The 25257-nt window shown below is 51.8% G+C and overlaps 3 protein-coding genes across 5 annotated transcripts; 2 read left to right on the forward strand and 1 right to left on the reverse strand.

The window, feature by feature from the left end:
- Positions 1 to 1232: 1232 nt before the first annotated feature.
- Positions 1233 to 9422, forward strand: rag1 (recombination activating 1). The gene is made up of 3 exons (XM_064313400.1): positions 1233 to 1561; positions 2691 to 3832; positions 5401 to 9422. The coding sequence occupies exons 1-3, from the start codon at positions 1326 to 1328 to the stop codon at positions 7188 to 7190; spliced, it is 3168 nt and encodes a 1055-aa protein (XP_064169470.1). The 5' UTR covers positions 1233 to 1325; the 3' UTR covers positions 7191 to 9422.
- Positions 9423 to 10271: 849 nt separating this feature from the next.
- Positions 10272 to 13760, reverse strand: rag2 (recombination activating gene 2). The gene is made up of 2 exons (XM_064312998.1): positions 13518 to 13760; positions 10272 to 12252 (listed from the first exon to the last, which is right to left on the reverse strand). The coding sequence occupies exon 2, from the start codon at positions 12237 to 12239 to the stop codon at positions 10626 to 10628; it is 1614 nt and encodes a 537-aa protein (XP_064169068.1). The 5' UTR covers positions 12240 to 12252; positions 13518 to 13760; the 3' UTR covers positions 10272 to 10625.
- iftap (intraflagellar transport associated protein) lies at positions 12541 to 24094 on the forward strand. Of its 3 annotated transcripts, none has more exons than XM_064312999.1 (6): positions 12541 to 12669; positions 16420 to 16571; positions 16880 to 17010; positions 18547 to 18604; positions 22103 to 22239; positions 23413 to 24094. In XM_064312999.1, the coding sequence occupies exons 2-6, from the start codon at positions 16439 to 16441 to the stop codon at positions 23500 to 23502; spliced, it is 549 nt and encodes a 182-aa protein (XP_064169069.1). In that variant the 5' UTR covers positions 12541 to 12669; positions 16420 to 16438; the 3' UTR covers positions 23503 to 24094. The 3 variants fall into 3 exon arrangements, with proteins under 3 accessions (XP_064169069.1, XP_064169070.1, XP_064169071.1); XM_064313000.1 differs by having other exon boundaries at positions 12564 to 12664; XM_064313001.1 differs by lacking the exon at positions 12541 to 12669 and adding an exon at positions 15423 to 15517.
- The last annotated feature ends 1163 nt before the right edge of the window (positions 24095 to 25257 follow it).

Genomic DNA, 25257 nt, shown 5'->3' on the forward strand with positions numbered 1-25257 from the left:
GGAGGGGGGGGGGCTCTGGGGGCCGCTCCTGCTTTAATGGGATGGATGGAGAGGCCGGTCCTGGGGCCTGCTCCTGGGTCCTGCAGGACGTGGAGTCCTTCTGCTCCCCGCTAATATTCTGCCCGGGCAGCCTGTGATCTGTACTCAGTCACTACGCCGTGTCAGCACGTTTCTACCGTTTGCTTTGTCTCTCTCTGTTTTATCCCACCCCACCCCCCTGTCACCCCCCCGGTCCTCTCCCGTTAAACGCCGGTTCGGATGTTCCGTGCCGTGCGGAATCTCGGTCTTCCGGCCCTGTTTCTGGGAATGGGCTCCGGAATGCCGGACTGACAGCCGCGGGAGCGGGGAGAAGCCGTCCGTTTGGCCCCCGAGCTCGGCCCCCCAGCCGAGGGGCACGGCTGCTCCCGGCCTGGGGAGACACCGGGCTAATATGAACTTTTGGAAGTCACGCGTTATACTGGAGGCCCAGTCGTCCCGTGTTGGATATCTGTGGGTTGTAGAGGTCAAGCGTGAGCATGAACGCCACTACAGAGGGGCTCCTGGGGGGGGGTTAGGCAGTGAAGTACAGGAAAGCAGGACACACCTGGTCTGGTTCTGAAAAGCTGCGCCCCTCCCCCCCCCCCCCGTGTGTCTCACTGACATTCGCAATAGCGCAACAGCTGTGCCCGCATGGATTTGAACCCGCGCAACCTCTGCGTTACGAGCGCCAGCTCCGTCTCCTCCCCCATCTCCGCCTCCCCGGTTGGAGTCTCTGGGTGCGCAAGCTGTTCCCCGCTCTGTGTGTCACTCATGTTCACTCCAAGCAAAAAAAAAAAAAGGAAAAAAAAGGGAAAAAATCTCTGTACAGGCGCCGAGTCGAGAGAGAGTGTCGTCATTCCTGTGACTTTTGTAAAAGAATTTTAGAAAGTTCAGTTGGAATTTTGACTAGTGTAACAGTGAATGCTGAAACGCTGATTGCAACACGTTGCGTTAGTCAGAACCGGCGTGGTGTGTTTGATCTTTTTCTAAGCCAGGTGTGCTTGTGTCCCGTGACCTGCTTTGCACAGCACCAGGTAAAAGACGCTAGCTTGCGCGCGTATTTCAGAAATGAAAGGTTGTGCTTTCTGTTTCTCGCTTTTGAGCGCTAGCTTTTACATGTTGTCAAGACATGATGAAACTCTCTCCTCTTCTTCTTCCTCCTCCTCCTCCTCCTCCTCCCCAGCAGGACCTGAGGCTACGCTGACGCCATGGAGACAGACCCCCCCCTGCGCTCGGCGCCCGATGAGCTCCGGCACCCCTACTCCAACTTCTCCAACTGGAAGTTCAAGCTCTTCCGGGTCAAGTCCATGGAGAAGGCGCCGCTGCCGGCCGAGGGGTCGCTAGGGGGGCAGCCGCCCCCCCGGGCGGCGCTCTCCCAGCCCCCCGGGAAGGCGGAGCAAGAGTGGGCGGAGTCCGAGGTGGGCGGGGCCAGCAGCGTGATGAGGCTCTGTCTGGGAGGGAAGGCCAAGGAGGTGGTGGAAGGGGCGGCCCACCGAGTCGACATGAAGCTCCTGGAGATCGACACCCACATGAATCACCTCAGGTGTGTGTCAGGTACTCTGGGGATTATACAGAACATCAGGTGTGTCTCAGGTACTCTGGGGATTATACAAAACATCAGGTGTGTCTCAGGTACTCTGGGGATTATACAGAACACCAGGTGTGTCTCAGGTACTCTGGGGATTAAATGGACTGCATTTATATAGCGCTTTTATCCAAAGCGCTTTACAATTGATGCCTCTCATTCGCCAGAGCAGTTAGGGGTTAGGGGTTAGGTGTCTTGCTCAAGGACACTTCGACATCCCCAAGGCGGGGTTTGAACCGGCAACCCTCCGACTGCCAGACAATCGGTCTTACCTCCTGAGCTATGTCGCCCCGATTATACAGAACATCAGGTGTGTCTCAGGTACTGTGGGGATTATACAGAACACCAGGTGTGTCTCAGGTACAGAACCTGCTCACTGTCGTGTCTTCCTGCCGATTGATTCTGGAGCAGTCACATATTTAAAGCACCTTTGCTCTAAACGCTGGTAAAATCTAAAAGCACTTCGGTAGGTCTAAGAGCCATGTTGCTCAGCAGAATGTGCAGTCATTTCAAAATAAATATTTTGTGCCGACTGTTGATGAAAACACACAATTCTTCAACTCCGCGGAAACCGCAGAAATGTTGCTGGTGCCTAAAGGATTAAAGTGTTTTAGAAAGTTACTTTACCCGCTTCTGCTCCCCATGGCGAGGGAGTTATGAATGAATCAATCTCAGGTACATGAGGGATCGCGGATGCATCAGTGATTCTCGATTCGCGTTCGAGTGATGAATTGTTTGATTAAGGCGTCAGATAGCGAGCTGTTTTCCCCGCTCCACACCACAGTCAGTCTCAGATAACAAGGCCTCTCACCTCTCCACTGTGGTGATATAACTCTCCACTCCACCCATTAAGTCGCAATCGTTAGATTATTAATTACAAAACCAACTATAAAAAAAAAACAAGAAAAAAAAAACAGACACAGCTCAGATCTTCTTAGTCGTGGATCAATAATCAGCAAATTAACTTTGCGGGAGTGGAAACTCATTTTAGTCTGTCTAAAAGGAAACAAAAAGATTCTCAGCCAGCGTAGTTGAGAAAAAGGAAGACTCAAAGTGTTTTTGTTTTTCCCTGTTTGTTTCTGGACAGGAGCCTGTGCCGGCTCTGTGGCCTGGCCTGGGTGAAGGCGAAGGGGGGGCCGGAGCACGAGGTGCAGGGGGTCCTGGACGAGGCCAGCAGGATGTCCCTGCGGAGGATGGGGTGCAAGGCCACCAGCTGGCCGGAGGTCCTCCTGAAGGTGTTCAAGGTGGACGTGGGGGGGGACCAGGAGACGGTGCACCCCCCCTTCTTCTGCCACCGCTGCTGGAAGGCGGCCATCAGGGGCGGGGGGTTCTGCTGCTTCTCCCGAACCCGGGTTCCGCAGTGGCACCCCCACTCCGCCCACTGCCCCCTCTGCCACCCCAAAAAGGCCTCCTTCAAGCAGAGGGGCCGGAAGCGATGCCGCTCGCCCCGGGCCGCCCCCCACCCGGCCAAGAGGGCGAAGGCGGACCCCCAGGACCGCGGGGGCGGGGCCCGGAGGCCCGGGTGCGAGCGGGCGCCCGGCGGCAGGGCCTGGCGCCAGCCCGGCCTGCAGAGGGCGCTGTGGGTGAAGAACATCACGCGCTGCCGGAGCGTCCACCTCAGCGCCAAGCTCCTGCAGGACCCGCTCCCGTCCGACTTCCTGCGAGCCGTCACCTGCCAGGTGTGCGACCACCTGCTGGCCGAGCCCGTCCAGGCGCCCTGCGGCCACCTCTTCTGCCGCACCTGCATCCTGAAGTACGGCCGCGCCCTGGGCCCCCGCTGCCCCGCCTGCGCCCTCCCCTGCCCCCCCGCCGAGCTCGCCCCCCCCGCCAAGGCCTTCCTGGAGGTGCTGCGCGGCCTGCGGCTCCGGTGCCCCCGGCAGGACTGCGAGGAGGGGGTGCGGCTGGACGCGTACGGGGCGCACTGCCTCGCCCACAGCGAGGAGGGGCACGGGCACGAGGGCGAGGGCGAGGGCGGGGGCACGCTCAAGGGGCGGGGCTTCGACTGCTACCAGCCCGTCAACAAGGGCGGTCGCCCCCGGCAGCACCTGCTGTCGCTGACCCGCCGCGCCCAGAAGCACCGGCTGAAGGAGCTGAAGGCCCACGTGAAGGTCTTCGCCGAGAAGGAGGAGGGCGGGGACGTCAAGTCCGTCTGCCTCACCCTCTTCCTGCTGGCGCTGCGGGCGGGGAACGAGCACCGGCAGGCCGACGAGCTGGAGGCCATGATGCAAGGTACAGCCGCCCCGCCGTTCCTACGGCAACGTCGGAACGTTCGTCTCCTTTCTGAGCTTTCTCCCCTTTTTTTCCCTGCTTTCTTTCTTTTTATTTTTTTTTTTGCTTTATGTTGTGTCCTGGAAGTCTTTTGTTGTTGTCGTCCTGCTGCTTTTATAAGTGCACACTGACTATCCGGTATAATTTTCATTTCATTTATTTATTTATTTTTTGGTTGACAACTGATGGAATGCTTTGAGGCACGGGGGGCGGGGAAGTAACAACAACAACAGCAACAATAAAAAATGAGAACAATCTGAACAAATTTTTCATCATGCGTCGCAGCTGACCGAAAAAAACACAGACTGCCCCCCACCCCCCCCCCCCCCCCCCCGCTCTCCATCTTTCGCTGGCTTCCTAATTCAAAACAACACGGCTCGTCAGAAGCCTGTTCAGATCAAAACAACAGGAGAGCGGCTCGCGTCTGCTGAGGGGGGTGAGGGGGGGGGGCTGGGTGACGGTAAATGGGGCAGTCCTGCTCCCCCCCCGGGGAGGAGACAGGCCAGCTGGAGTTCTGTTGTCATCTCACACCAACACAGAAAGCCTGCAGCTTGCTCGACTTCAACCCCCCGTTCTGCCGTTGGCAGGAGTAGTCATTACAAAGGTACAACTTCCTGGGGAAATATTGTCACTGCTGTAATTATCTGTACCTTTTCTTTGTTTTTTTTTGTTGTTTTTTTTGGTCGGTTTTCCTTGAAAAACAGCCTGTAAACGTCCTTGAAGGGATGCTAACCATCACAGCGACAAACTGCCTTCGTGCTGTTAGCACTTCATCTGAATTCAAGTCTTTCTCTTTCTCTCTTTCATTCTCTCTCTCATTTCAATTCAAGTGCTTTATTGACATGATGCACAGTAAGTGCGTTCTGCCAAAATGTGAACGACAATCATCTGGAAACAAATGCAAAACAAGGAGTCCCTTAGGCGGATCTTGACTGTGTCATCAACAACAATGGCACTTAAAATTTTAAACAGACAAACACATTTCCAGCTTAATTACCTCCGCAAGGACCACAAATAATTATAATTAAATACAAACAAAAGAGTATTAACGACAGTCATTTTAATACTGACGGCGCGAATAAAAAAACTTAACGAAGGAGATGCTGGTTTTGGTGTCACACACCGTTTCTCAGGCGGGAATAGACTGCGCTGCTAGCCTCACGCAGCTCATCTCCGCTCCTGAATGAGCCTGGTGTCCAAATTAGCCGTCCTCAGTTCATGAAATTCAAATCCACAATTCGGCTTTCTGGCAGGAGTACACACGCACACACACACACACGCACACACACACACACAAGCTGTATTTTGGCAAAGCGTTTTCTGAAATAACAAGTGAAAAATTCAAATGGAGCTGAAATATAGATGAGCAGAGCCTCGTATTAAGTGGTAATTTTAAAATATTAATCATTATCTCTCTCTCTCTCTCTCTCTCTCTCTCTCTCCCTCTCTCCCTCCCTCTCTCTCCCTCTATCTTCTCTCTCTCTCTCTCTCTCTCTCACCCCCCCCCCCTCCCTCCCTCCCTCCCTCAGGCCGGGGGTTTGGGCTGCACCCTGCGGTGTGTCTGGCTATTCGGGTCAACACCTTCCTGAGCTGCAGCCAGTACCACAAGATGTACCGCACGGTCAAGGCCACCAGTGGGCGCCAGATCTTCCAGCCCCTGCACGCGCTGCGCAACGCGGAGAAGGAGCTGTTGCCCGGCTACCACCCCTTCGAGTGGCAGCCGGCGCTCCGCGGCGTGTCCAGCGCCACCGCCGTGGGCATCGTGGACGGCCTGTCGGGCTGGACCGCGTCCGTGGACGACTCCCCGGCGGAGACCATCGCCCGGCGGTTCCGCTACGACGTGGCGCTGGCGGCGGCGCTGAAGGACCTGGAGGAGGACATCGTGGAGGGGCTGCGCGAGCAGGGCCTGGAGGACAGCGCCTGCACCGCCGGCTTCTCCGTGGTGGTGAAGGAGTCGTGCGACGGCATGGGCGACGTGAGCGAGAAGCACGGCGGCGGGCCGGCGCTGCCGGAGAAGGCCGTGCGCTTCTCCTTCACCGTGATGTCGGTGTCGGTGCGGCCCGAGGGCGCCGCGGCGGACGTCACGCTCTTCCGCGAGCCCAAGCCCAACTCCGAGCTCAGCTGCCGGCCGCTCTGCCTGATGTTCGTGGACGAGTCCGACCACGAGACGCTGACCGCCATCCTGGGGCCCGTGGTGGCCGAGCGCGACGCCATGAAGGAGAGCCGGCTCATCCTGCCCGTGGGCGGCCTGCCGCGCTCCTTCCGCTTCCACTTCCGCGGCACGGGCTACGACGAGAAGATGGTGCGCGAGATGGAGGGCCTGGAGGCCTCGGGCTCCACCTACGTCTGCACGCTGTGCGACGCCACGCGCGCCCAGGCCTCGCACAACATGGTGCTGCACGCCGTCACGCGCAGCCACCGGGAGAACGCCGAGCGCTACGAGCTGTGGCGCACCAACCCGTACGGCGAGTCCGCCGACGAGCTGCGCGACCGCGTCAAGGGCGTGTCCGCCAAGCCCTTCCTGGAGACGCAGCCCACCATGGACGCCCTGCACTGCGACATCGGCAACGCCGCCGAGTTCTACAAGCTGTTCCAGGACGAGATCGGCCAGGTGCACCTGCGGGCCGGCGGCGCCCCCCCGGGCCGGGAGGAGCGGCGGCGCTGGCGGGCGACGCTGGACAAGCAGCTGAGGAACAAGCTGAAGCTGAAGCCCGTGATGCGGATGAACGGGAACTACGCGCGGCGGCTGATGACCCGGGAGGCGGCGGCGGCCGTGTGCGAGCTGGTGCCGGGCGAGGAGCGGCGGGAGGCCCTGCGCGAGCTGATGGAGCTCTACCTGCAGATGAAGCCCGTCTGGCGCTCCACCTGCCCCGCCCGCGAGTGCCCCGACCAGCTGCTGCGCTACAGCTTCAACTCGCAGCGCTTCGCCGACCTGCTCGCCGCCACCTTCCGCCACCGCTACGACGGCAAGATCACCAACTACCTGCACAAGACGCTGGCGCACGTGCCCGAGATCATCGAGCGCGACGGCTCCATCGGCGCCTGGGCCAGCGAGGGGAACGAGTCCGGGAACAAGCTGTTCCGCCGCTTCCGCAAGATGAACGCCCGCCAGTCCAAGAGCTTCGAGCTGGAGGACATCCTGAAGCACCACTGGCTCTACACCTCCAAGTACCTGCAGAAGTTCATGGAGGCCCACAGGAACTCCGCCAAGGCCCTGCAGGCCACCATCGACCCGGCGGAGAACCTCGACGACGGCGAAGTCGAACCCGACCCCGAACCCGATCCCGATCCCGATCCCGTCGACTCACTGGACTTTTGAGAAGGAAACGAAATGGGTTAAGCCGTTTTATTTTTTTGTTTTTGCTAAACTCGACTTGCAGATGTTTTTTCGAAGCGATTTCTGTGTGTCGCTCTGTGAGCACTCCTTCTGCATTTATTGCAGAAATGGAATTTACCTTCTCAGCGTCGCATGAGTATTACTGCCTCTCAGGGCTGCTCGGTTTATGGTGAGAAAGGTTTCATTGTGGCTGGTGATTTAATTTACTCTAAGTGGCTTTAAGTGCCTGCAGGACCCACAGAGGTCTAATGTGACGAGGCTCCTGCATAGTCTATATAACACTTTTAATAGGAAAGAGAACACACTTTAATGGAGCCGTTCGTTCTGTTTCTTTTTATTATGATAGATTTCTTTTTGCGTGATAAATGAGTATTTCTTTGTTTCATTTGTTTTGATTGATTTATTTAATGTCAAAGAAGAGAAATAATGTGGTTTTCACTCTTGCTAGTTTCTCCAAGTTCATGTTTTCAAGAAAAAAAAAACTTGAAAAAGGAAAAACATTGTTACAATTAACCAGTTCGGATGGTCCTTGTCGGACAATACTTTATTGTATTCCTTGTGCATATGAAAGTCTGAAATTGTATTTTTTTTACTCCCAGTGAAATATTGGGTAGTTTATTGTACTGCTTGGCTGAGACACATTCATGAATTTAAACAGAAAGGTTATTTATGGGAAAAGATGAAAGCATTGTAAGTCATGGACAGGTAATTGTGTTAAAGGAGCATACATTTTATGACTTCTGCATTAATTTATCACTGGGTCAGGAAAGAAATGGAATTACAGAAACTCAAATTGTCTTTGTTTCATGAGCGCGAGGAAAAATGATTGCTTTAGTGCCTGGCATTGGGGTCCCGTGGAGCAGAATGACTTTGAAATCTCCTTATAGGTTTAGGCATTCATAGCGGGAGAATGAGACCATTCTACTTTTCTATTTCCGAAATAAAGGAGCCTTCGTTAATTAGCGGGAGAATATGTTTATTGCTAAATGTTATAAATGGAGGGTTTCCTGCGGAGGGCAATGGGTTTTTTTTTTCTCCTCTCATTAAATTGCGGCTCTGGTTCTGTGTGAGGGAAACGTTAGTAATAACAGGTGTCCTTATTTCCCCGCCGTGGACCTCGCGCGTGAACTTTCGCCGTCTGCCTTCCGAGGCCCGGAGACAGTCTGTCGCCCGTCAGCGGCGTTCGGAGAGTGACGGCGCGTTTCATTCAAACGTCGCCCCTTCAGCTGCTGCCTCGCTCACACTTTCATTCCGTTCCAAAATTGATTTTTTTCCCCTCCCTTCCAGTCTGAATAAAGCTGCCCCTTTTTATTTGGCGGCTGGGAGGGGGGGGGGACCTGTGGGAGAAGTGAAGCGAGGAAGTGAGAGTGAAGACTAAAAGAAGATGTTAGAAGGAACTTTTTATTGCGTTGTCTGAGTCTGCCGTTTTGTCGGTGGTGATATTTTTTTAATGTGACTTTTTTGTCATTTTTTAACTCTGGAACTTTTTTGCAAGTAGCGTCAAGCAAATCTAAAAAAAATGTCTTAATAGTCTTTGGGGCTTGTGTAAGAATTATATAAGTATGAATATGACAAAAAATAATAAAAAAAACATTTAAAACATTATGTTTACAAGGAACGAGCCCAGCATAATATCCTCTTCTGTACTAATTTCATGTTTATATTGCTGATAAGTGTTAAATATTTGATGATGTTTTGCAGTTGAATTTGATTCATTGAAAAGGGGGAAAGGGATGCTAGAATTTTGCGTGGATCTGGATGAATATTAATTCAGCATTCCATCTTTTTAGTATTTTTTATTCACATTATATAAGTACACTAATGCTCGGACACCACATGCCACGTGTGGGAGAAAGCCAGCTGATCATTGTACTGTACAGCTTTATTTCAGTTTTGTGATTCTGTGGTACCTTTTGGGGATTGGTTTAATTTTTGTGTTTTTTTGCACCAGAAAGAAGGAGTTTACACAACTGCTCATGCAATTACATCTCTGCAATATTATTTTATGTCATTTTTTTACTCATGTTTAAATAATACACTATTCCGTCTGATTGATTTACTGTAGTACAGCAGTTTGTTTTTTGCTGCCAAGGTCCTTAATCAAAATGTTTTCATTTTATTCTAAAGCACTGGTTTATGTTTTGAAATGTTTTTATAATGGTAAATGTTATTTGACTTGTTTTTTAAAACACATTTTGTTGCTGTCTGATGAAACAATAAATACAATTATCTTTGAGCACAGAAATAGCTATTTATTTTGCACTTAATTCACATCCACAGACAAGCACACAAAGGTCATACAAAAATACAAGGCATGCTAGACACAAACGAGGTCCTTACTTTGTCAGTGGGGTGCCAGTATAGCATGGTTAGGGAACTGTAGCTTTAAGTCTTCATTCTCAGGTATGCCCCAGAGTACTTACCTTGCATTGTCTCACTATATGACTAATTGTTTAAATGGATGTATGTAAAATAATGTCCATCCATTATCTACACCCACTTATCATGGTCAGGGTGGCGGGGGTTGCTGGAACGTATCCCAGCATGCATTGGGCAAGAAGCAGGAATACCCTGGACAGGTCATCTAAAAGAATATAAATTTGTAAGTCACTTTGTATGAAAGGGTCTGCTAAATGCTATAAATGTAATCAGCAAAATGTAGTATTATGAAAATAATTTGAAACAGTGTATTATAGCTTAACCTGTCAATAACCTCTATAATGATTGGCAGCTCTACAGCATAGTTTGGAGAAACTCATGCTGTCTTTGTGTACGGGTGTGTATTACATATTTTAGCCTGGAGGGCTCTGATTGCATTCTTACCATTGGGACTGCACCCACACAAAATGTTTAAAACCTGAGGATTATAATTGCTATTCAGTAATATCTTTTCAAAATTCTGTATTTGTTCTTTTTGCCCCAACAGTACATTTACAAACTGTAAACATGGTCCTCTGTTTCACTCTCCCTCCCTCCCTCTCTCTCACTCTCACTCACACACACATACAATTAATTAGCAATGCAATTAATTTGACAATCTTTATTTATTTATTTATTCTGGATCATCACAAGGTTTTTCTTCCAACAAAAACTGTTCCATATAAAATAAAAAATGAAATAAAAACAGAACTCTTTAATAAACTGGTCAGGAACTGAGCATGCCAAGACAGAAGCAAAATTTAAAAACTAAATGACACTTTGACATTCTAATTTTAAACACAAACACAAATCACAATTTTAATAATAACTCACAATACCAATACCCCCATATGCTATAATACTCTTAGGTTCAATATGCACTGGAACCTGGCCCCAACCCCCCCCCCCCCCACCCCCCCCAACCCCGGCACCACAAAAGATCATACATATGATCAAATGGGAGAATAGCACAACATGTGGCTGATCTACAGGCCAGCATCAGTCGAACAGCTTCCTGAGGAAGGACTTTTTGGCCGGAGTCATGTTGAGCTTGACGGGGGCTCTCTTCTGCTGCTTCTTCATGGGGGTGCGTTTGAGGGGCGGGGCAGAGCGGGGCGGGGTCTGTGCCTCCTGCCAGGGCAGGCCCCCGTGGTCGGGGCAGAAGTACTTGCTGCTGTTCTGGGAGAAGCGCACGAGCAGCACCTCGGGCAGGTCCATGCACTGCGCGTGCACCCAGTGCCCGTCCTCCTCGCCCCTGGAGCAGAAGATCATGGCGGGCCGCAACAGCTCGGTGGAGTAGTAGGGCTCCCAGGTGTTGGGGTCCACCAGGCAGCCCGGGCAGCACTTGACCCAGTACCCCGTCTGGGACTCGTCCTCCTCGTCTTCCTCGTTGTAGGTGTCGCCCTCGCCGTCGCTGCTGTCCTCCAGCTCGTGCGGCTCGCGGCCGAAGTACAGCTCCTCCGAGTCCTCCAGCGGCGCCGAGTCCTCGAAGTCCGTCGACTCCTGGCTGCAGCCCTGCGTGGGGTCCTCCCCGTCCCCCTCCCCGTCCTGCTGGAAGCTCACCTGGTAGAAGCAGTGGGCGTCCGGGGGAGCGGGGACCCCGATGAGCGCCCGGCCCGGCCCCAGGCTCCCCCCGAACCAGGTGCGGCTGTGGCTGATCTCCCCGGTCCAGGGCGGCGGCTCCTGCGGCTCGATGCGGATCCCGCTGTCGTCCAGAACCACCCGGCTGCACTCCAGCCGCTTCTCCGACTCGGACCGGTACCCGCCCAGGACGATGTACTCGTGGGCGGAGCCACTGCCGCCGCCGCCGCCGCTGACGAGGGTGGCGATGGAGCTGGTCAGGCACAGGCCGGAGTCCAGGGCCTCGCAGGTGAGCAGGGGGCTGCCCAGGAGGAGCTCCACCTTCAGCCGGAACAGCCGTGGGGGGCGGGAGTCGGAGTCCATGGTGTGGCCCCCCAGGATGTAGACGCAGTCCTCACGGGACAGCGCCAGGTGGAAGGCCTGCCCGTCGGCGAGCTCGGGCAGGTGGTGGGCGGAGCAGCAGCCGAAGGTCAGGTCGACCAGGTAGACCAGCGGCGGGCAGTCCACCACGCTGTTCCAGGTCTCGGTGGTCCGCTCGCCCGGCGGCCTGTAGGAGCGCCCGCCGAAGAGCAGGCAGGCCGTCTTGCCGCGGCTGCGCACCACGCTGGCGGTGTGCCCGTACCGCGGGCCCGGCGCCTCCCCGGACAGCTCCCTCTCCTGGCAGCGCAGCGTCACCTTGCGGTTGCACCCGCGCCCGTCCAGGCTCAGCTCGTACAGGCTGGAGGACAGCTCGTTGTTGGGGGTGCGGCCCCCGTGGATGAGGTAGCGCTCGGGGTCGCCGCCCTGGGGCTCGAGGCGGGCGACGGCGGGGCAGCGCAGCGGGGGCAGGTAGCAGGAGTCGTTGGAGAAGGAGATGGCCCGCAGCTTGAGCTGGCCCTTCTTCAGCCGCACGCCGAATACACCCGTCGGGCAGGACCGCTTGGGCCAGCCCTTCTGCCCGAACAGGAACACGGACCCGTCCAGCTGCAGCAGGGAGCAGCCAGGCTGCAGCAGACCTGCGCAGTTCACCGCAGTCACCAGCTGCAACGACATGCTGCGCAGAGAACTGTGTGGGGAAACGAATCGTGAAGACACCATTAGCTTTTTAAATCATGTATTGCCGTGTTATGGCACAACTTTTTTGTTAAATTGTGAAGAATTAAAGCTTCTGGCGACCAATAATTAAGTTAAAGGTACAACATTTTGTGTCTATTCATGATATCTTAAAAAGCTGTATAAGTTAATAATTTAACATGACGTAATTTATGCATTCTGGTTTTTATGCCGTCGTGGCATGAACCACAAACACCGGAACGTTTGCTTAATATACTACATCACAGCTGCAATCTTGCGCGTTGGAGGACGTAGTCTTTTCTCCAGATCATTGTTAGCACAAAAACTCCAATTCCCAGTATGCATTGTTTGATGGCGTCGTTGCTTGGATCTGAGGGAATGTTTGAACCCGGGAGGTTTGAACGGTAAAGTAAGTCATCATCACAGACTTAACGCTACGACCTATAAAAATAATTAAAGTAACCAGAAATGTGTATGGAGGTTTAAAAGATTAAGTAAATAATTCATATCCGTGTTTGAAGTTTAAAAATTGGGCGGACACACAGCTTGCTTTTGTAGTCGCTACTTGTTTGCCGACCCATAGACTAGATATGCCTGTTGCTAGCTACAGTGCTAGTATGATGAATCAACAAGTGTTAGCTATAACGTTAACGTTGGTTAACATCGAGTTAAAAACGAGTGTAGGCTAGTTAGCGTTACATGTGTTGTACATGGCTATTGCCGTATTTGTGCCAGGCAGATTTAGATAATCGTGGAGTACTGCGGGTTTGTTACACTTTCCGATGCTGTCGTTCGGTTAGCAAGTTCGGTTAGCTCTAGTCTTAGATACACCCAAACGTCAGGCTGAAGTTCAAGAAACCTTTCACTGTTGCTGGTCATCAATCCAATTTGATTGGAAGCTATGGCACCGTTTAAATGGTTAACAGTTCATAGTAAAAGTGAGCTAAAACACGAGAAAAAAATGGTTTACTACATATAGACGCCCGAAAGTGTAAATGTTTGTGTAGGATGAATTCAACAGACCCGGCTAGCAAATGGTTAACGTAGACACTGTAGTAAAGGGGCGTTGGTACACGTTGAGCACAGTAACGCTACTTATCATACATGAAGACGAATAGGTTGCATTCATGTTACTGTTAATGACATATAGATAGTGTTACCTACATAAAGAGGCTAGCTTGCCAAAACTCAAATGACTTTCCACGGAGCTAAAACCGAGTTGGCTATAATCCCAGTTACACTAACCTTGTGTCTTACCTTGACTGGTTAGAATATATAGGCTACGCGAGTGGTCTGCGTTTGGTCTCCGTTGGAGGAATGGATCTGAAGTAGTTGTGTGTTTGCAGAAAGTCAGTCAGTCGGTTAGGCAGTAACCTATATGTGAGCTTGGCTGACTTTTCCGCGACTTTCAGATGTTTTGAGGTTAACTGTCTGTGACTGCACTCAGGAGCAGGTGGCTGCATCGGCACGGCTGCACTTGTGTTTTCTTTGAACAATAACACCGGTGTATTGTGATGATTGAAGTCAGTGATGCTTGCTAGTAAATACCCTTAACCGATGTCAACATTTACAGCTGCAGTTTGCCCACAACATAGATCGAGCTGATTAAATTAGGTTTTTCAAGGCCTTACCAGAAGTAGATTTTTTTTAATGCTGTGTGCCTATTTCAACTAATAAAACTGTTTCACAGGCATTGACTAATTATGCAAAAGTATTGTTGACTTGTATATTATGTTATAAATGTGACATGATTAACTGTAAACAATAAGTAATGTGTTCTTGGTTTAAGTTTTTTCTCTATTTCTGAGCGTACATAAATTTGAAGTCAAAACGAGGCTAACCCATTGTAATTATACAGCTGTGAACAGGTACCCCAGTACCTATCCGTTGGGATCATGCAGTCGGTGACAGTGCCTGTTCTCCTGGCTTTTCACATTTTTATTACTCCAACACGGTCTCATATCTAGCAGGAGATTTTCGTATTTACCCAGGAATCACTCTTTGTGTTGCTATAACAATGCAGCTCACATAGAATAGGCGTGGGTACCTGATTGATGTGGTGTGCAGTGTCAGTATAATTCACAGTGCGGTCCATTGGGAGCCTGAATCATGTATGAAGTTAAGCTATTGCTGGAGGTAGGGTGAAACTGGCGTAGGTGTGAGATCTTTGAGGACATTTTTTTAATTTTTTTATCCTACCCCAGACCTGTGTGCTTTTCATCAGCTGTTTCTGCTCTCTTTCCCCCAAGAGAGAGAGAGAGAGAGAGAGAATGTGATTCTGAAGCAGCTGTGTGGCAGTCATTAGCATTGTGTGTGTGTGTGTGTGTGTGTGTGTGCGTGCGGCAGCGCATGGGCGGCTGAGGGTTTATTTCTGCATGTGCGTGCATGTATGTGTTTATGTATGTGTGTGTGTGCGTGCATGCTTGTATGTGTTTATGTATGTATGTATGTATGTGTGGGTGTGTGTGTGTGTGCGTGCGTGCGTGTGTGCGTGCGTGCGTGCACATGTCTTTTTATTTATTTATTTGTGTGTGTGTGTGTGTGCGTGTGTGCACTGTCTGTGTTATTGTGTGTGTTACTCACGATGTCATTGTATTGTGTGTGTGTGTGGTGTGGTGCTGGTGTGTGTGCGTGTGCACATGTCTGTGTGTGCTTTTCCCCTCTTCCTGTCTTTTATGGATAAGCAGAGAGCGAGCAGAGCAGCAGTGTGACTGCGATTCTCTGGAAGAACATTAGAACCAAGCGGCACACCACTCCCTCCCTACTGTACTGTGAATGTGGAGTACAGACAGGAGTACAGAGTCTTTTTGGAGGGGGGGGGTGGGGAGGAGAGGGACAGGAAAGTGGTGGAGGGGGGGGGGGGTAGATTTTTGGTGTAGTGGTAGAACTTGCCCCCAAGTCAAAATAATAAGAAATGTCCTGCTAAGACGATTCTCTCTGGGGATAATCTCATGTTAGTTGCTCAGCGAGATGCAGGTTTAGCATGAAAACAGATTTTCTGGGGGGAGCGCGGTGGCGGGGGGGGGCTCGGCTCCTCCACTCTCGCCCGGAGGCCTGGGGTAGGGCGGGGCGGGAGGCGCAGTCGGGGGGGAGATTTACCTCTTTTGTACTGTATAATTGATAGGACAGAGTAATTGGGGTACGATGGCACCTGTTTCTGTCCCTCCTACTGCCGCCGCGGTGTGCCGTCTCCCCGGAAGGAGGGCTTTTGATGAATGCAGCGGCGGCTTCGCGGTTTTCCCGCTCGCTGTGCCGCGGTGTTTATGGCTTTTTAATGTCGCCATAACGGCCTCCTCCTAATTGTGACTTGAGCAGAGTACCGTGGTGATGGGTCTGTGCTCATTCTGGCCTGAGTGGCTGTGTACTGTGGTGATGGGTCTGTGCTCATTCTGGCCTGAGTGGCTGTGTACTGTGGTGATGGGTCTGTGCTCATTCTGGCCTGTGTACTGTGGTGATGGGTCTGTGCTCATTCTGGCTGGTGGCTGTGTACTGTGGTGATGGGTCTGTGCTCATTCTGGCCTGAGTGGCTGTGTACTGTGGTGATGGGTCTGTGCTCATTCTGGCCTGAGTGCCTGTGTACTGCGGTGATGGGTCTGTGCTCATTCTGGCCTGTGTACTGTGGTGATGGGTCTGTGCTCATTCTGCCTTTCTGTGTTATGGGTCTTCTCATCTGGCCTGACTGGCTGTTTACTGTGTGATGGGTCTGTGCTCATTCTGGCCTGAGTGGCTGTGTACTGTGGTGATGGGTCTGTGCTCATTCTGGCCTGAGTGGCTGTGTACTGTGGTGATGGGTCTGTGCTCATTCTGGCCTGAGTGGCTGTGTACTGTGGTGATGGGTCTGTGCTCATTCTGGCCTGAGTGGCTGTGTACTGTGGTGATGGGTCTGTGCTCATTCTGGCCTGAGTGGCTGTGTACTGTGGTGATGGGTCTGTGCTCATTCTGGCCTGAGTGCCTGTGTACTGTGGTGATGGGTCTGTGCTCATTCTGGCCTGAGTGCCGTGGTGATGGGTCTGTGCTCATTCTGGCCTGAGTGCCGTGGTGATGGGTCTGTGCTCTCCCATTCTCTTCCTCTTTCTTGCTGTCTTTATTGCCAGTCTTCTCCATCGTGCCTGACCTCTTCTCCTCCCTCACTCTCTTGTCCTTTGTTCCTCTGGCCCAGGTGAGTCAGGTGATGCAGAATGGCTGTGGTGGGGAGGGGGTCTGGAGCCACGCCCCCGGACCAGCCTGTGAGCCCCGCCCTGGAGCTCTGCCGCAGCTCCACAGAGCTCACCTGTGAGGACTCCCTGGCCTCCGTCTCTCTCCCGTCCACAGGTGAGTCCCTGCTGGCAGGCCCCCTGGAGAAGCAGCCGCTGGGCAGTGAGCAGGTACTACAGTTAATGACAGGCTGTGTGTACACTGTCTGCAAGGTAGGGGAGCTGTTAGCCCAGGCCTCACCCCTGACGCTCATGTGGCCTGTTATGAGTGCAATTCCGTTCTGTCGCACTGTTAAATTGCTCAGGATGAGAGCCTCTGGTTGTGTGTTTCACTGGTTTTTGGGTTGTGGATGTGGTGATGTTTACACGGCGTATTTTTTTGCGCGTCCCGCTTACTTTTTCTGCCATTGCTCGCCTTACCTGCAGGGGGCGTCGTCCATCCTGTCTGCGAGAGTGAGGGAGGACGGAGAGGCGGAGGGAGAGGTGGAGCTGAGGAGAGACAGCGGAGGAGAGGAGAGGCGCTGGGTAGCTGGGAGCTTCTCACGGATCGGGCTGAGGTCGCTGGCCTGTGGATTCCCCTCCCTTCCCTTCCCTTCGTCTGCTAGCTTGGCTGACTGGGGCTTAGAAATGCCCCTGTCCTGCCCTGAAACTACCAGGGGATTTAATAACCCCTCACTCTGCCCCCCCCCCCCCCCCCCACACACACACCTCCCCTGCTCTCTTTCTGCTCTCTGTCTCACTCTTTATTTGTGACCTTTGAACCTTTCCCTTCTTTCTTCTGCTGTCTGTCCTCACTAAACCAGTAAGTAGGCGTTTTGTAGATCAGTGGGTTGTTTGTAGATGTGTGAGCGTTCTGTAGATTAGTAGTTGGTTTATAGATCAGTTGGTATTTTGTAGATGAGTAGGTGGTTTGTAGATGAGTAAATGGTTTTTAGGCCATGCAGTGAGTAATTGATTACTTTATCAGTATATTTACACACACACACACATACATGCACTTATACATACATGCCTGTATGTAGATACATTATAGGCTGTATAAATTCAGTATATAGTATATAAAATACAAGTGTGCGTATTTTATAAAATTACAGTTGTGTATGGAGAGTTTAAAAAACCAGGGTTTAATTCTGCTCTGTATTCATGAAGAAGAACTGTGTGTATAGCGATGGGTAAGCCAGTGATATTTCCTCCCATCCCTGTCTGTAGGTGTGTGAATGCAGCTTCTCTCTCCATTCAGTCCTTGTTTACACAGAGTGGTACAGAGATCGCTGGTTCCATCGTTCAGACGTTCGGTCTTTCATTCTCTGTGGAATGTTTGAATAGTGAGCTAATGTACCTGCGCCGCCTTCTGACGGGCGAGTGCAGCAAGTTCCCTGTGCGGCTGCAGGTGAGCTAATGTACCTGCGTGCCGCTGTTCTGACGGGAGTGCAGCTCCGTGTGCAGCTCTGTGCGGCTGCAGGTGAGCTAATGTAGCTGCGTGCCGCTGTTCTGACGGGAGTGCAGCTCCGTGTGCAGCTCTGTGCGGCTGCAGGTGAGCTAATGTAGCTGCGTGTCCCTGTTCTGACGGGAGAGCAGCTCCGTGTGCAGCTCTGTGCGGCTGCAGGTGAGCTAATGTACCTGCGTGCCGCTGTTCTGCGGAGTGCAGCTCAGGCTGCCAGCCCGGAGTGAGCTAATGAGTCTGTGCGACTGCAGGGCGCTTCAAAGCGCTCGCTCCTCTGTGCTGGCCCAGACCCGGGCTTCCTGGGGGACGTGAAACCTGAGCACGTGTTAACGAGCGTGGCTGAGCATTAGAAAGCAGTTCGGAGAACAGGATTCTGGGATCAGGTCTTTAAATCTCAGGAGAGGCCACAGGTATGCTGGAATGAGTTACTTATCAGTGCACAGAACGGGCCGAGCTTATGAAGAGCCTAATGTGAGCATAAAAAAACTCCAAAATTCAGCAGGGAACGGACCGGCACTGAGGGAGACACTGCAGCACAGAGGGGAGAGACTTTCCGGTTTTCCTTTCTCTTGTTGGAAAAACAGAAACATACTATAAGAGCTCTCAATCATTCTGTTTATGTATGCACATTCTGTATGTATTTTTGCAGTTGGACAACGACCTTGATCTCTCAGACTTCAGCCGAAGCGAGGATGGTCTGACAGAAGGTAACACCCTTTAGGCTTTGGGACTTGGTTGCAGCAGTCCACTTGACCCACGAGTTAAATTAATAATAAAAAAAAGCTTTTATTGAATTTTATTGAATACTGCACTTTATAATAACAACTTAGTTAGGAGCATTGTTGGGCTGAACGGCCTGTTCTCGTCACTATGTTATGTTGTGTTGTGTTACGTTGTGTTGTGTTGTGTTGTGTTGTGTTGTGTTGTGTTGTGTTGTGTTGCGTTGCGTTGTGTTGTGTTGCGTTGTGTTGCGTTGTGTTGCGTTGTGTTATGTAGTTTTATGTAACTGTACACTCAAATAAAGGACCATGGGCCATGTTTCCAGCCTTGCTGGTGTTATATTTACCGTGAGTGGGACTCGTACTCACCTGTACTACCTACCTTTGTTTTTACCTGAGCAACCGTTGACTGTTGCTAAGTAGTACCAGATTTCCTCCACTTTAAATTGATATCAGATGCAACTCTCTGCCTGCACCCCTTGATTATATGCATTGTGATGCCCCTCTCCCCCAATCCCACACCCCCCACTCTCCCACTCCCACACACCCCTCACCCCTGCGCCCGGGAAGGTACAAGCTGCATGTGTCGAAATGATGTCTTAGCAAAGTTTCTTCTTCATTTTTATTTTGATAGTGGACTAAATACTGCAGATCCTTCTATTTCTTACACTTGAATCTGCAAAATATGTCATGAAATGCAACTTTATTTTTAGTTAAAATTTTCAGTGGCCATGTGACTGTTCAACTGGAATTGCCCCTATGATTTACAACATATACTGCATTTCTAAAAATCAGAATGGTCTCTTTGAAAAAATGAAAATGTGAAGTATTAATAATCTGAAATCTTTATAATCCTTTTATGCCGAAAAAGCATGACAGGATCTCCTGTGTATTTATGTTTGGCGTGGCCTACGTTTAGTATATTTTGAAACACTTAAGAAGATTATCCTTGTACAGTAATATTTTTAAAATAAATAATCCTATGAAGTTAAAATAGGAAAGTTAATTTCTGCTGCGCAGTATTGATTGGACTTTGTGATGTTATTTCACGGAGAGTGGTTTCTTTACTCAAGCAACAAAGCTTTTCAGAATGCTTAAAAGGTAAATAAATAATAAAAAAAACAGAAGATATTAGCAATAAATATATTCATTTCAGATATTAGATGCAGATTGGATGCAGATTTTTCTCCGTCGGCGTGTATGGCATCCCAGGTTCACTCCTGAGCTAACACGGTTTGCTGGATGTCATGTGTGTATTATTACAGATTAGGGCCGTCACTTCCAGCTGATTTAAATGCATTACCCTTCGTTATGCATACTGAGCGCGTGCGAATGCAGCCGCTGACCTCAGATATGCGGGGGCAGGGCTTTAATGCTTTAATGCGCCCGTCGCTGTCGCTAAGGAAACAACGGAACGCGCTCGCCTTGCACTTAGACCAGACACGCCTTTAACTGGCACGACCTTTAATAAATTAGCGTCCCCAAGACCTCCTCATATAGGCTCCTGTACATACCTTCCGACGCTCTGCTGCCCTCTACATCCTGCTCAGGGTCGGGGGGGGTGTGTTTATGCACTAATGTCAGGGGGGGTGTGTGTGTGGGGAGGCGGCGAGGAGGCTTCATCAACCCTTGTTTATGCTAATGTCAGGCAGTGTGTGGGTGTGTGTGTGTAGTGGGGGGGGTGTTTATGCACTATGTCAGGGGTGGGTGTGGTGTGGGGGGACGTGGCTGAGGGGTTCATCAACCCTGGTTTATGCTAATGTCAGGCGGTGTGTGGGTGTGTGTGTGTGTACGTGGGGGGGGCGGTGGGGGTGCCGCCAGGTCTGTGTCAAGCCGTGTAAAAATCACCACCGTTGTCGGCCAGCCGCCACTCAAAGCCGGCGCGGAGTTTGGGGAGGGGCCCCCCCGGTCCTGAACCCTGCCCCTCATCAGCATGGCTGATTATTCACCCTCTCCAGCCGTGCTGCGGAAACAGAGAAACACACAGACGACAGGGCGAGGGTAGCGTGCAGGAAAGCGTCCCGAGCCTGAGAGACGGTCTTAATTACCTTCAGCGCGCGATCGATCGATCTGGAGTGTTGGGCTCCGTGCGGACGGCGTGCGGAGGGCCTGGGCGCCTCGGCGGGGATGCTGCTCACGTGCGATGCTTCGCTCAGTCACTCGGGGACTTTTAATGACTCTCCATCTTTTTAATCACGCTGTGGAGAGACGGCGTGCTCTGCATCGCGTTCGCCCGCCCGACCGCGGTGGACCGCAGCGCTCTGCGTGTAGCAGACGGTCCCGCGCGGGGCGGTCCTGTTTGTGAAATCTCTCCCTGACCGCTCCTCACCTGGAGGCGCCTGTACGGAACTGTGCCGTCTCCTCGCCACCTCTCAGCTGGGGTTTGAACCTGCAACCCTCTGGGTGTTAGCCCCCCCCCCCCCATATAGCAACACCCCCACCAGCCCCTACCTACCCGCTGTAAGGACTCCTCATCTACCCTCTTAATTAATGGCCTCTACTGAGAGAGTAATTAGTTGTTTAATTAAGGTTTCCATTACCTTCATGGCTGCCAAGTGCTAATGGAGGTTCCTTAGCAGTGTGTATGAGGGAGCTGTGGGGGACTGTCAATATTTAATGATCCCCACTTTTTAATTTATTTACGTTCTCCTTCTTCAGTAGTGTGCCATGCTAAGCACTCCCCGCTCTACAGTCTTCTTTCAAAATTTAATGCTAAAAGGGAAGCGATTGGGACTGTGGTGTGGCTGTGGCTGGTGCAGATCTGTTCGCTGGGTTCCCTTTCCGGAGTGTTCCCTGGGCCTGCGACTTGGTTTGGCTGCTTGAGCTTTGTGTGGCAAAATTGTACTTCTCTACTGCCCCTGGTGGTGAGGTGGCTGTACTGCACGTGGCTGGTTCCTTTCAGTGCAGATGAAATGGTGCTATGATTCTGCCTTTCCCTCCATTTGTTTTCCCTGCCCCCCCCACCCCACCTGCTGTTCCCTGGTGCTGCTGGCTCACTCATGTACCACAACAACAAACATAATGGGAGCACTTTGTGATGTTCTGCGTTTCCATGACAGCCTGTGGCTTCTGCCCTCCTGGCCTGCCAGGGGGTCTTTTTGGTCTCACTCGGTATTGTTAAGGAGGACTCATTACTCTCCTGGGAGGCTCTCTGGAAAGAGAGTGGCCCTCGTCATGTGACCAGGGTGCTTAGGTTGTCATGTGATCAGGGTCCTTTGGTTGTCATGTGATCAGGGTGCTTTGGTTGTCACGTGATCAGGGTCCTTTGGTTGTCACGTGATCAGGGTCCTTTGGTTGTCACGTGATCAGGGTCCTTTGGTTGTCATGTGATCAGGGTGCTTTGGTTGTCACGTGATCAGGGTCCTTTGGTTGTCATGTGATCAGGGTGCTTTGGTTGTCATGTGATCAGGGTGCTTTGGGTACCCGCTCTGTGAAGATGTGCTCTGCAGGGACCGTCCCTCACGGTAATCCCCCTCTCTGTTGGAGGTGCTGCCCTCCCTGGGGAAGTGGCAGAGGACCCCCCCGTGTACACGCCCTCTTTCCGCCGACACACCCGGCTGGAGCTCTGCTCGCGGCCTCACCTGGAGCCCCGCCCCCACCTGGAGCCACGCCCCGCTGTCCAGGTGAGGGAGCACGCCTCAATCAGGACACCGTAACACCGCCTCCCAACGGGCCTGTGTGTCAGCCAGCAGGCCCTGTGCATGCATGAATGAATGAATGAATGAATGAATGAATGAATCATTGCATTTATATAGCACTTTTTATATAGCACTACCACCGAAGCGTGGTTGTTCACTGCCGTTTCAGGTATAATTAAAGAGAAGAGGAGGAAAAGAATGGTAATACGTTATTGTTATTACCAAATGCAATAAGATCGTTATTGCATTTGATAATTATCGTTGCAGTGTATGACCCAGCCCTACCTTTCTGTGCTGTGGCTGTGATTTTCTGCTCATTTTATCCTGACCTCCTGAACGTGCTGTTTGTTGCCCGCCTGGTTCAGGGAGCTCAGTGTTCCCTGTGTGGCGTTGCAGTGCTGGTTCAGGGAGCTCAGTGTTCCCTGTGTGGCGTTGCAGTGCTGGTTCAGGGGGCTCAGTGTTCCCTGTGTGGCGTTGCAGTGCTGGTTCAGGGAGCTCAGTGTTCCCTGTGTGGCGTTGCAGTGCTGGTTCAGGGGGCTCAGTGTTCCCTGTGTGGCGTTGCAGTGCTGGTTCAGGGAGCTCAGTGTTCCCTGTGTGGCGTTGCAGTGCTGGTTCAGGGAGCTCAGTGTTCCCTGTGTGGCGTTGCAGTGCTGGTTCAGGGAGCTCAGTGTTCCCTGTGTGGCGTTGCAGTGCTGGTTCAGGAGCTCAGTGTTCCCTGTGTGGCGTTGCAGTGCTGGTTCAGGGAGCTCAGTGTTCCCTGTGTGGCGTTGCAGTGCTGGTTCAGGGAGCTCAGTGTTCCCTGTGTGGCGTTGCAGTGCTGGTTCAGGGAGCTCAGTGTTCCCTGTGTGGCGTTGCAGTGCTGGTTCAGGAGCTCAGTGTTCCCTGTGTGCGTTGCAGTGCTGGTTCAGGGAGCTCAGTGTTCCCTGTGTGGCGTTGCAGTGCTGGTTCAGGGGGCGCAGTGTTCCCTGTGTGGCGTTGCAGTGCTGGTTCAGGGGGCGCAGTGTTCCCTGTGTGGCGTTGCAGTGCTGGTTCAGGGGGCTCAGTGTTCCCTGTGTGGCGTTGCAGTGCTGGTTCAGGGGGCGCAGTGTTCCCTGTGTGGCGTTGCAGTGCTGGTTCAGTCCCTCAGGGTTGCCGTGGGTTTCTGTCTCCTCCTCTCAGGCTGAATCTGAGGAGGTCCAGCCGTTCTGCTTGGACGCGAGCTTCGATTACGACCGTGTGGAGCTGTCCCACAAACCCCCGGTGCTGTGACCCGACCCGACCCGACCCGACCCGGACCCCCGCCCGAACCTGGGGAGCCCCGCGGAACATGGACACGGCCGAGTGGTGTGCCCATGCACCAACGCACCAACGTGCCCGCGTCCTCCCATACCCAAATCTTTTCCACCAGCATTCCTCTTCAGAAGCGTCGTTTTCTAGAACGTTCCTCTGCGCGGCTGGGGCCGCGTTTGGGCAGCCTTTGCTCTTCGCTGTGGGTTATTTTATTCTGGGCCGGCCCCCGTCCCGTCAGGGCAGGTGCCCCCCGCGGCTCGCCCGCTCCCTCGCCCGCCCGCTCGCTCGCCCGTCTGTGCTGCCTGCAGTAATGTGGCGGCCCGGCCTGAGAGCGTCTGGCTCCCCCGCGGGGCGAACGCGTCGCGGGGCGAACGCGTCGTGCGGTAATTAATTTCACGGCTCTGTGTTCGGCGCCTCGCCGCTCTCTCTCTCTCTCTCTCTCTCTCTCTCTCTCTCTCTCTCTCCGCTGCGTGCCTGTTGCTCTGAAATAGAAATGTTCCTGGAAGAGGGAAAGTCATGTATTCTGGTACGCAGTTATGTAATAAATTGCACCCGTTTTTCTTTTTCGTTATTTTAGTGTCCTCGTGTTCTGTGCACTCGTTTCACAGTCTCTCTTTTTGTTTTATTTTTTAATTGATTGAAATTTTTCTCTTTTTTACCTCTTTGATGGAATTATAAGCCATGCAGTGCTATAGGAGTGTGCTATAGGAGTATTAGCATTAAACATCACACGGTGTCCTATAGGAGTATTAGCAGTAAACCCCACATGGTGTGTTAGAGGAGTATTAGCATTAAACCTCACATGGTGTGCTATAGGAGTATTAGCATTAAACCTCACATGGTGTGCTATAGGAGTATTAGCATTAAACCTCACATGGTGTGCTATAGGAGTATTAGCATTAAACCTCACATGGTGTGCTATATGTGTATTAGCATTAAACATCACATGGTGTGCTATAGGAGTATTAGCATTAAACCTCACATGGTGTGCTATAGGAGTATTAGCATTAAACCTCACATGGTGTGCAGTAGGAGTATTAGCACTAAACCCTGCATGGTGTGCTATAGGAGTATTAGCATTAAAACACACACAGTATGTTACAGGGGAGTTAGCACTGGCATAGTCATTGGTTATACATTGATCTCTTTGTTTCACCTTTACTTGTGATATTTTGTTGTAATGTTAGATGTGAATTCCGGCGTAGGTGTGATGATTGACATGCTGGCTTTCTGCTCAATCCAGACTGAACCTTAGAACGGAACGGGCTTCTCACTGTGTGAGCACAAAGCACAGTTTTAGAGTTTTAAAGTGCAGATCCCTCCCTGCTGTTTATAAAGACACAGCGCATAATGCAGTCACACCTGTGTGTTCACCTGTGTGCCCGGTCTGTGTTCAGCTCGAGTCATATCTTATTCCTGTCTGCTGTGGCTTTGCCCTGTGAGGTGTGAGGTCACAAATATGTGATTAGAATGTCCTTAACTGAACATTCTAAATGCTGATGGCACTACAGCAATGGAGTTCTAGAACACTGGCCTTTGAACAAACAGAATTTTGAAAAAAGCATTCCAACAAAGGGAGGCTAGAAAGGTCTTTACGGGGCACATAGAATTCAGAAAGGGGGGCAGTGGCGGAGAAATAACCAATCAAGGGCCGTTGGTGTCACAGGGACAGTGTGGTACATCTGTGTCGCGGTGCATTCAGCGAAAGGCATGGTTAAATTACCCAGCGTTTTG

Source organism: Anguilla rostrata, chromosome 16 (genome assembly GCF_018555375.3).
Source record: "Anguilla rostrata isolate EN2019 chromosome 16, ASM1855537v3, whole genome shotgun sequence".
Lineage (NCBI taxonomy): Eukaryota > Metazoa > Chordata > Actinopteri > Anguilliformes > Anguillidae > Anguilla > Anguilla rostrata.